Source organism: Nicotiana tabacum, chromosome 17 (genome assembly GCF_000715075.1).
Source record: "Nicotiana tabacum cultivar K326 chromosome 17, ASM71507v2, whole genome shotgun sequence".
In the NCBI taxonomy this organism is placed as follows: Eukaryota; Viridiplantae; Streptophyta; class Magnoliopsida; order Solanales; family Solanaceae; genus Nicotiana; species Nicotiana tabacum.
In genome coordinates, this window is record NC_134096.1 from 124,725,581 (window position 1) to 124,735,915 (window position 10,335).

Consider the following 10,335-nt stretch of genomic DNA (forward strand, 5'->3'; position numbering starts at 1 on the left):
TACTTCATTGTTAGTTAAAGGGGCCATTTTTATGGCTTGCCTTAGGGTTTCCCCGAAGGCGTGGTTAATACTATGCCAAGCCTGGACCCTTTTACGTAGAAGGCTCCATTCGTAAATAAGGTCCAAACTCCCGAGGTCGATTCTGGCACCATTACTACTTCTTTGGTTGCTAGAGACAGCAAAGTCAACCAAGACTTGTGACTTAATCGCAGTCCTTGGTTTATATTCTATATCGAATTTACTCATTTCAACGGCCCATTTGGCCAACCTACCCGAGTGTTCAGGAGTGTGAAGGATGTTCTGCAGGGGAAATGTGGTCACCATAATTATCGGGTGACATTGAAAGTAGGGCCTCAGTTTCCGAGCGGCGACTACGAGAGCTAATGCCAATTTCTCCAAATGCGGGTAGCGAGTTTCTGCTCCCGTTAAAATCTTACTAACGTAATAAATGGGATATTACGTACCTTCATCTTCACGGACTAAAACTGCACCTACCGCTACTTCCGAGACTGCGAGGTAGACGAACAATATTTTGCCTTCCTTTGGTTTTGAAAGTAACGGAGGGCTTGATAAGTACCTTTTTAAATCTCTAAAAGCATGGTGGCATTTCGGGGTCCATTCGAATTTGTTTTTCTTTTTCAGCAGTGCGAAGAAACGGTGGCATTTTTCTGATGATCGGGAAATGAACCTGCTCAAAGCGGCCAATCTCCCCGTGAGCATTAGGACTTCTTGCACGCTTGACAGCTGGTCTGGGATTTCTTCGATGACTTTGATCTTATCGGGGTTCACCTCAATCCCCCTTGTGATACCAGAAACCCCAGGAATTTGCTGGAGCTGACCCCGAACGCACACTTCTCTGGGTTAAACTTCATGTTCTTCTTCCTTAGGATGTCAAAAGTTTCTTGCAGATGTTTAAGGTGTTCACCTGCATTCAAAGACTTAACGGGCATATCGTCTATATAAACTTCTATAGTTTTCCCTATTTGTTTTTCAAACATCTTGTTTACGAGCAGCTGATAAGTGGCTCCGACGTTCTTCAACCCGAAGGGCATCACATTATAGCAATATGTGCCGAAATTTATTATAAACGAATTCTTCTCCCGATTCTCCAGGTTCATCTTAATTTGGTTGTACCCGAAATAAGCATCGAGGAAACTCATTAACTTGTGCCCGGCTGTCGCATCAATCATTTGATCGATATTTGGCAATGGGAACGAGTATTCGGGCACGCTTTATTCAAGTCTTTATAATCTACACACATGCAAAATTTATTGTTCTTCTTAGGAACTACTACTACATTAGCTAGTCAGTCTGGATACTTTACCTCTCGGATCGAACCGATATCAAGTAAGCGAGTTACCTCTTCTTTGACGAATTTATTCCTGGCTTCCGCAATAGGGCGTTTCTTTTATCTTACTGGAGGGATGTTGGGATTCAAACTTAGTTTGTGTACAACCACCTCCGTTGGGATACCTGTCATGTCTTCATGCGACCAAGCAAAATAATCGGCAATAAATTTAATAAATTCAATAAAGTCAGACCTGAGCTTAGGGTGCAGTCCTGTCCCCAAATGGAATTTCCTTTCTAAGAACTCTCCAAATAATGCAACTTTCTCGAGCTCTACCCCCGAGCTAACTTCATTTGATTCGGGAGCGGGCACCGGTTCCTGTAGTTGCTATGCTGTGTGCTCCTTCCCTTTGCTACTGAAGACCGAAATCATATTCATCTCCCTTGCCGCCGGTTAGTTGCCCCTTATCTGTTTAATTCCTTCGGGTGTTGGAAATTTCAGCAACTTGATGGTACATCTCTCGACACAATTATCTGCCATTTTTATGATTTTTTTGCTAAGAAAAATGATCAAAATACGTTAGTAAAAGAGACAAGGATCAACTTAATTACACGGTTGTCTAGGCCCCACGGTGGGCGCCAAACTATTTATTCATAAAATGGTACAGTTGAATTTATGCATGGTTTCTAGACAAGTGAATTAATTCGATCCTGAAATAATAAAGTAATTAAAGAAAGGTGCAGTATTTAGCCTTGAAATTAAGATGAAATCACAAAAAACAGTAATTTCTGGGGCAGAGCTTCCGGGCACAACAATGATGAAACTAAAGAGCAAGAAAGTAAAATTGTATAAAACTTTTAATCAATTATAGCGTAAGTTTGCCAGAGAAGTCGTATCCTTTATAATGATAACAGAGCTTACTATTTATAGCTGCATCTAGGGAACAAGGTCCTAGAATCATGCCCTTCTTTAATGTCAATTATGAAGGCCATTGATGAAGGTGTAACGGTGAACATAAATGATAAGCTCTCTGTAAAGGGCAGCGTACTAAATGTTGTAGAATATTCTCCATTAAATGCCACCGGACGGAGGGTATTTATTGTATCTTTACGAGTGTCATTCCTTCCGGCGACAAACGGGATAATTGCCTTCGGTTCTAACTGTGCCTCGCCTTAGGTTCCACATGTCACTCTCTTACGCAGCCACTTAACATATCATATTTTATCCTATACAATATTATATATTAATAGTATATCAATTTTAACATCAATGTTTTAATATATCTCTATGATCTCTAATTATTTGATGTATTAAGCTTTTAGTGCTGAATTGAGTTATATAGCAGCTTGCTTCTCTTAAATTCCATTGTTTTTAGGCTATGATTTGTATGGGGGTTATTTTGTGGCTATCGAGTGTTATAAGTTTGGCCCGAGTGACTATAAATGAATTTTGCTCATTCTTATTTGGACTATTACTGAAAATTTAAGCCCAAACCTAAAACAACATGCCAAAAATAAAAAGGGGGATTTGCATCTATACCCAGTTTTTGGGTCACAACTTAACTTATACCCGCTTTATAAAAATATTGCAAGCGTACTTACTTTTTGGGTAACTTCAGATACACGGGTTTTGAAGTAGCAAGAATTTATGTCTGAAGTTTGAACTTCAGAATTTTTTGCCTGAAGTGTGACCTTATCAAAGTAAAACTTCAGATATTTTCGTCTGAAGTTTGGCCTGACTTGCAAAAGCAATCAAAAAAAACTTCAGTTCGTAGTGCAAACTTCAGACAAATTAGTCTGAAGTTCTTCAGTTCGTAGTGCAAACTTTAGACAAAATCAGCTTGTTATATTTGAACTTCAGATAATTTTTCCTGGCATGATAGTTGCAAACTTCAGACAAAATTTAACTTGGTAATGTCTAAAGTTTGGCCTGCAGTCCCAAACTTTAGTTGATGCTTCTTCGAGTTTTGACAATAAACTCTTATTTTATTATTTACGTACTTTGTGTTAGGGTACAAACTTCAGATAAATTAATATGAAGTTCTTCAGTTTGTAGTGCAAACTTCAGACAAATTAGTCTGAAGTTCTTCAGTTTGTAGGGCAAACTTCAGACAAAATCAGCTTGTTATATTTGAACTTCAGATAATTTTTCCTAGCATAATAGTTGCAAACTTCAGACAAAATTTAACCTGGTAATGTCTGAAGTTTGTCCCTACAGTCCAAAACTTCAGTTGATGCTTCTTCGAGTTTGATAATAATGTCACGACCCAAAATTCATTAAAGGTCGTAATGGCGCCGGACACCACTGTCAGGCAAGACAACACTAAATAGTTAATTAAATTCTCATTTTAGTATTTTTGAAATCGTAAATTTTACTTCAATTTATCTAGTAAAAGATGAATTTATAGAATAAATAATAATGTTTTCCAATTTCAATACTGAACATTCCATAATCATCCCAAAACTCGGTGTCACAAGTACATGAGTTTTTTCTAGGAATTTAAAATAAAATACAATAGCTGTCCGGAATACAAATTTGGACAGGAAAGAAAATACAATACTGTGAAGGAGACTCTGTTGGTTGCGGATCGTACATAAGATGCAGCTCACCTAAGTCCCTGTAATAACCGTGCCTTTGCGCCCATAAGGCCACTAGTCATATATGTACCTGCACAGAACGTGCAGTATGTGTAGTATGAGTATGTAAATCAATGCATACCCAGTAAGTATCCCGCCTAATCTCGAAGAAGTAGTGACGAGAGGTCGACTCCGGCACTTACTGTTGCCATCAATAATATAATTAGTCGTGGATTTATAAAAAAGGGGCAGTAAACGCAAGAAAATCATGAATCAAGTAAACAATTCCTTTGATAATAAGAGGTTTCCAAATTCACATTTTATAATTTATCAATTTATCTCAGACCATGGAGGCAATATCATTATTTATAAATTTCAAGGCAAGAAATACAAGCATGCACAAATCATGTCGAGGTCGTATGGCCCAATCCAACAAATATTTAAAATGTGCATTGCCAGAGGGTCGAATGGCGCGAACCATAGATGCATCTATTTAATTTGCCGAAGCGTTTGGCCCGTTCCACAAAGATAAACACATTCAAACAGTCCATCGAGAATTCATCAAGGGGGAATTATCCAAGGAAATGGCAATTTCTCTTTTAACAGTCAAGAAATGACATTTAGCTTTTTAGAAAATTTATTTACCAAGTTCAATATGATTTAAGCATTTTAAATTGACAACAAGGTTGCAAATATTACAAGTAGAGCATGCTTTTGGGTCCTAGACTACCCGGATTTAAGCATAATAGCAGCTACGCACGGACTTTCGTCACCTCATGCGTACGTAGCCCCCACAAATAGGAGCACATAATGATTTATTTTACCTATGGGATAAAATTTCTCTTACAAGGTTAGAAAGGAGACTTACCTCGATCCGAAGTTCCATAACCGACTCCCAAGACATTCAATCAACTCAAATCGATGCCTAACGCTTCAAAACTCATAATAGATGATGAAATCCCCTCTTCAAAAGCTCCAAAATCGCCCAACCAAAATGAAAATAGGTGAAATGAACCCAAACCCCCGCTTAAAAGCATTCTGCCCAGTCCGACTTTCGCACTTGCGGTCCAATAGCCGCTCCTGCGGCTCCGCAAGTGTGGTTCAAATTTCGCTCCTGCGGTCCTCACTGCCCATCCAAGACCTCGCACCTGCAGAAGTTTCTTTGCTTCTGCGAGTATCACAGGTGCGACTTGCTATGCGCATCTGCGCAATTTACACACCAATGGTAGCTGCCTCGCGCCTGCGCACACGCAGGTGCGCTTCTCCAGTCCGCTTTTGCGGTGCCCCCAGCTCAGACCTTCTCGCTTCTGCAAGAAATTTGCCGCACTCGCGATCTCGCACCTGCGGCCAAAGTCACGCAGGTACGATTACAGCAGAAGCATTAAACTTCAGAAATTTTTAAGTCCAAAAATCGATACGTTAATCTTCCGGAATCCACCCGAGGCCCTCGGGACCTCAACCAAATATACCAACACGTCCCAAAACACATTACGAACTTAGTCGATCCTTTAAATCACATCCAACAATATCAAAACTACGAATCACCCTCCAATTCAAACTCAATGAACTTTAGAACTTTAAGCTCCTACAATTGATGCCGAAAACTACCAAATCATGTCTGATTGACCTCAAATTTTGCACACAAGTCATAATTGGTATTACAGACCCATTCCTACTTTCGAAATTGGAATCCGACCCCGATATCAAAATGTCCACTCCCGGTCAAACTCTCCAAAAACCTTCAAATTTCTAACTTTCACCAAATGACCCCGAAATGACCTATGGACCTCCAAATCCACTTCTGGATGTGCTCCCAATACCGGAATCACCATACGGAGATATTCCCAGACTCGGAATCCCAAACGGACATTGATAACATTGAAATGCACTTCAACTCAAATTAATAAAATTCTTTCAAAATGCTAACTTCCACAATAGGTACCGAAACGCTCCCGGGGCATCCAAAATTCGATCCGAACATACGCCCAGGTCCGAAATCATCTTACGAACCTGTTGGAACCTTCAAATCTAGATTCCGAGCTCGTTTACTCAAATTTATACCTTAGTCAATTCCTCCAACTTAAGACTTCCGAAATTAGAATTTTCTCTCCAAATCAACTCCGAATTTTCTGAAATTCAATTCCGACCATACACACAAGTTATAATACCTGAAGTGAAGCTGCTTATGGCCTCAAACCATCGAACGACGCGCTAGAGCTCAAAACGACCGGTCGAGTCGTTACAAATAAACTCTTGTTTTATTATTTACGTACTTTGTGTTGGGATGTATTAATATTTGAGAGGCAGTGTCAAATCTTTCTTTCTTCTAGATTTGTCGCTTTGTCCAATTTCCAGAAACGATAACACGTGTAATTTACAGGATAACATGTTAGAGAGAGAAAAGAAGAAGAAGAGGAAAAGAAGAAGAGGAAAAAAGGAGCGCATAGGTCGCAGGATTTGAAGTTGTCAAAATTAGGGTATAGGTTAAATAATTTTAAAAATATGGATATAGGTTAAATGAGGACGACCAAATAGGACGCCCCATGCAATTTTTACAAATAAAAAGTATGAAAAAGTATATTAAAAGATTTATAATTTTTTTCCAAATGAAGTGTCCTGCTTGTGTAAAATGACGGTTTGATTTCGATCTTGGTTTAATTTATTTAGCTACTACCAAATAAAATTAAATTTATTGAGTTTACTTCTTTCAATACCATATCCAATCAAACAAAACCATAAATGCCTATTTTTAGGGCTTTTTTTACTTTTAGCCTGCGCCAAAAATTATTTATATTTGATAGCCAAAAATGTATATAAATTATATATATATTTCAAGTATTATTTTGAGGACAGCTATACATTATATTTTTTCCATTTTGTTTAGCGCTTGATTCGGTTTATGGTGGAGTCGGTTTCTTGGTGTTCATTAATACCCATAACTGCTATTAAAGGTGACTTCTGTTAAATAATGGTCACACAATTTACTCACAAATTATTGATGATTGAAGGTCATTACTGAATGATTTGGACAATCCAACTATTTGTGACGTACGTCTACAGAAATGCAAATCAAGTTTATTCAAATTAAAGCTTGACGAAGTTACACCACACGCGACTATGTTAACTTATTTAGAGCAGAGCCAAGTGGCTAATATCAAAGGGATAGGCATCAGTGGGTAGAAGAGCAGTGTAAGCTCTTTCAGCAGTGGCCTTATTGGGAGCTTCTGTTGGGTGAAAACCATCCCAAAAATAGTGTGATGCTCTATCACTGCATGCACTTCCTCCATAACTACACTGCCCCTTAGCTATGAAGCTCGAAATTTCACAGCATGGCTCAGCTAAATTTGTTATACCTGCAACCAAAGTTATGAAAATTAAATTAAGCTATATATACAAGATTTTGTATACTATCTATATAGTTTAATATATGATAGCGTGTTAATTGAGTACCATCTTGACTAAGTTACCATTTATGTTTGTGTAAATATTAGAGGGAAAAATGGAGAAGATAAATAATAATATTCTTTGGAATTACACAGATAATTATTTGTTTACTGTGACATGTTTAACATACCGATAGATGAAGGATCTCCAATTGCAATGCTTGTTACATTTATGTAGATGAAATTTGCGTTGGGCAAATTACTGTTGAAATCGTCTATCATTGGCTTAAGCTTGTCCACAAACTTTAGAACTGCACTATTTATAGAGTCGACACATACTGAGTCCTTTGTCCCATACAAATCCAACTCTGCTGGAATACAGCCTATGCTACCTAGCCCGAACACCGCAACTTTTCTTGCTCCGTAACGGTACAAAGTCTGTTTTGTTACCAAGAAAAAACTGGAATATATTAGTAATCTTAAGCAAAAAAGTCAAATGAAAGGAATTTGATTAATGGAAATTGTATTTGTACCTTTAATTGTTTTTCATATTGCTGAGCTAGGATTGTGGCATATTTTTCTGGTTTGTACAAAAGGCTTGATGGGTAGAACTGAGGCAGCAAATAGTTGTTGATGTAATCATTGTTCCCCATTCCAACAATGTATATACATTTGCTTAGATACTCTTGGATTAAAGTCATATTATTTTCAAGCAAAGTAGACATGTGGGAAATTGTCACTTTGTGATTTCGCAATTGCCTATTCAAGCTGATTCGATCTCCCTGAAAATCCAGAAAAAAGTAAAGAAAGAGATTTAAGTTAAGTTAGCTTAGGGGCAATCTAGCTACAAATGTAAGAGTAAAGCGCATTATATTTATTCTCTTTGAAAATCGAAAAAAGTATAAAAATGAAATGAATTCTTTTATATTTTTCTTGGAGTTATCATGGGCATCGAAAATCTACCTTTTTTAAAATAAAAAAAATCGAAAATCTACTAAAAGAATGTGAACTGTCCTTTGGTTATTCTTCTTATACTTTAACAAATTTTTGTTATAAGTGGTTAGCTCAGCCTAATCATCTACCGGAGTTTGGCAACATAGTATCCGAAAATAATTCTTTATGACGTGTTTGTTTGTGGATTTTGACTTGAAAATAAAGAGGTTTCAACCTTCAAGTTTGCGAACAAAATTATATAAGTTGGAACTCTTTTCTTTTGATCAAAACTGGAACTCTTTTCTAAGTACGTAAAAATTTAAGTTAACTGGAACTCTTTTCTAAATGCTATAGATCGTGTTTAACAACAGCTTGAAGTTTGCCTCTATCCAAAAAACTAAATAAGAGATCGAGTCTCATGCAAACGCAAACAAGAACGAGATTAAGATTGTCATACCCCTAGAGGAAACGAAAATTATGCGTGATCTCCAACGTACGACTCTTGTCTTACTACATAAGGTCATAAGCTGCTATTATATATATGTTGTTACTTATTTGTTATTTGTCCTTGATCTAATTGCAAATGCTCTTCTAGTCAAGGGATATATGTTGAAGTATTTTACCAAATGTATTCCCGACTCATCACGAATTCCAGCAGCACCAGATGCATAGTTCACCCCTCTAAACATCTCCACACCTTTCACTGTTGCAAATGGCTCAATATACTTATCAAAACCCAACAGTTCCGCTGTAAATATAGGAAATATATTAGTAAGGATTCACCACATGATTGTAAATAGTTTAGAAATATTCCATTGCTAAAATGTTACTTTGGTTAATCATTTCTACGAAAATGCCCATAATTATCATGCGATATACTTAGAGATTCACTGAAGTTTGCCTTTTGTACCATTACTATAAAATGCAGCTAATAGAGTTTCTTATTTGTATTAACAACTACTCTCGAAGAAATGTTCTTATGCGTAGTTCTAACAATTTAATAGCTAATTCGATATAATATCAGTCTATTTTAGGTATTTTATCCATAGTTAGCCCAATACTAACACGCACATATACATGGTGCAATATTGGAAAGAGCTTCTAAGATAATTAAACAAAACTAAGCATTTCAATGAAATTAAGATAGATTAAAATTTAATACACCAAAAATAATAATAAAATAAGAAGAAGAAGTTAGGACCAATGAAATCTGCGGTATTCTTGCCATTGGTGAATCTACCAGTAGGACCATCAGGAAAATCAATTCCATAAGGTGGATAATTGGCCTTTGCAGTAGTAAGGAGATTATTGTTATTTCCATTATCAAATAAAGAGTCTCCCATAATAAACAAACAAGGCACCTGTTGTTCTCCCTTTACCAACAGTGAACTTATGTTAATGAAGATTAACAATACAGTTAACAACACAAACCATATCTTCATCTCACTTGCCAATTAAGAAAAGTAGAATGTGCTGATCTTAAAAAAAAAAACAAAGGTAGCCAAATCTAGAAGGGGAGGAATGATACAATATATAAACAATAGAATGCAGGAGCTATTTATAGGAGGATAAGAAACGAAAGAACGGAATTTCCTTTAACAAATTAAAAAAGAAAAAGGATGCACCACGCCAAATCGTGGACCACAAAGATTAAATAATTCAGGTCTGACTTTATGAAAATTGTTTTATAGTAACTTGATGGGGGCATAACCAGCAGGGATATATTGTCATGTTTCATTTTTTTGGCAGGACGACATTTGTAATTATAAACCGAACCCCTCATGTAAATTGAAGAAATTTTAAACCATAAACAAAAAAATCAAGAATAGCACATTTGCAGTTTCCCCAAAATCTTCACTCTTTTACGTTTTGGTGAACAAAGTCTAGTGAAAATAGCGATTTTGGCCCCTTCGGTTAATTGGAAGTTAAACGCGTTTAGTTGATTATCACATTTAAAATTAATAAAAACCGACCAACTTTGGTCGGTAATTGAAAATATATATTTTTTAAAAATAATTAAAATTAAACATTACAAACCAACTATGGTCGGTAATCTCAACAATGCAAGCAAAATACCGACCAAAGTTGGACGGTATTCTTGAATTCTGGGAATTCAATGTTCATTAACCGACCAACTTTGGTCGGTATTTTTGAA

General features: G+C 36.7%; 1 protein-coding gene across 1 annotated transcript; it reads right to left on the reverse strand.

Moving 5' to 3' along the window:
• Positions 1 to 6,844: 6,844 nt before the first annotated feature.
• LOC107785876 (GDSL esterase/lipase At1g29670-like) lies at positions 6,845 to 9,757 on the reverse strand. Its single transcript, XM_075235015.1, has 5 exons — positions 9,382 to 9,757; positions 8,804 to 8,928; positions 7,781 to 8,029; positions 7,439 to 7,685; positions 6,845 to 7,217 (listed from the first exon to the last, which is right to left on the reverse strand). The coding sequence occupies exons 1-5, from the start codon at positions 9,620 to 9,622 to the stop codon at positions 6,994 to 6,996; spliced, it is 1,086 nt and encodes a 361-aa protein (XP_075091116.1). The 5' UTR covers positions 9,623 to 9,757; the 3' UTR covers positions 6,845 to 6,993.
• Between the last annotated feature and the right edge of the window lie 578 nt (positions 9,758 to 10,335).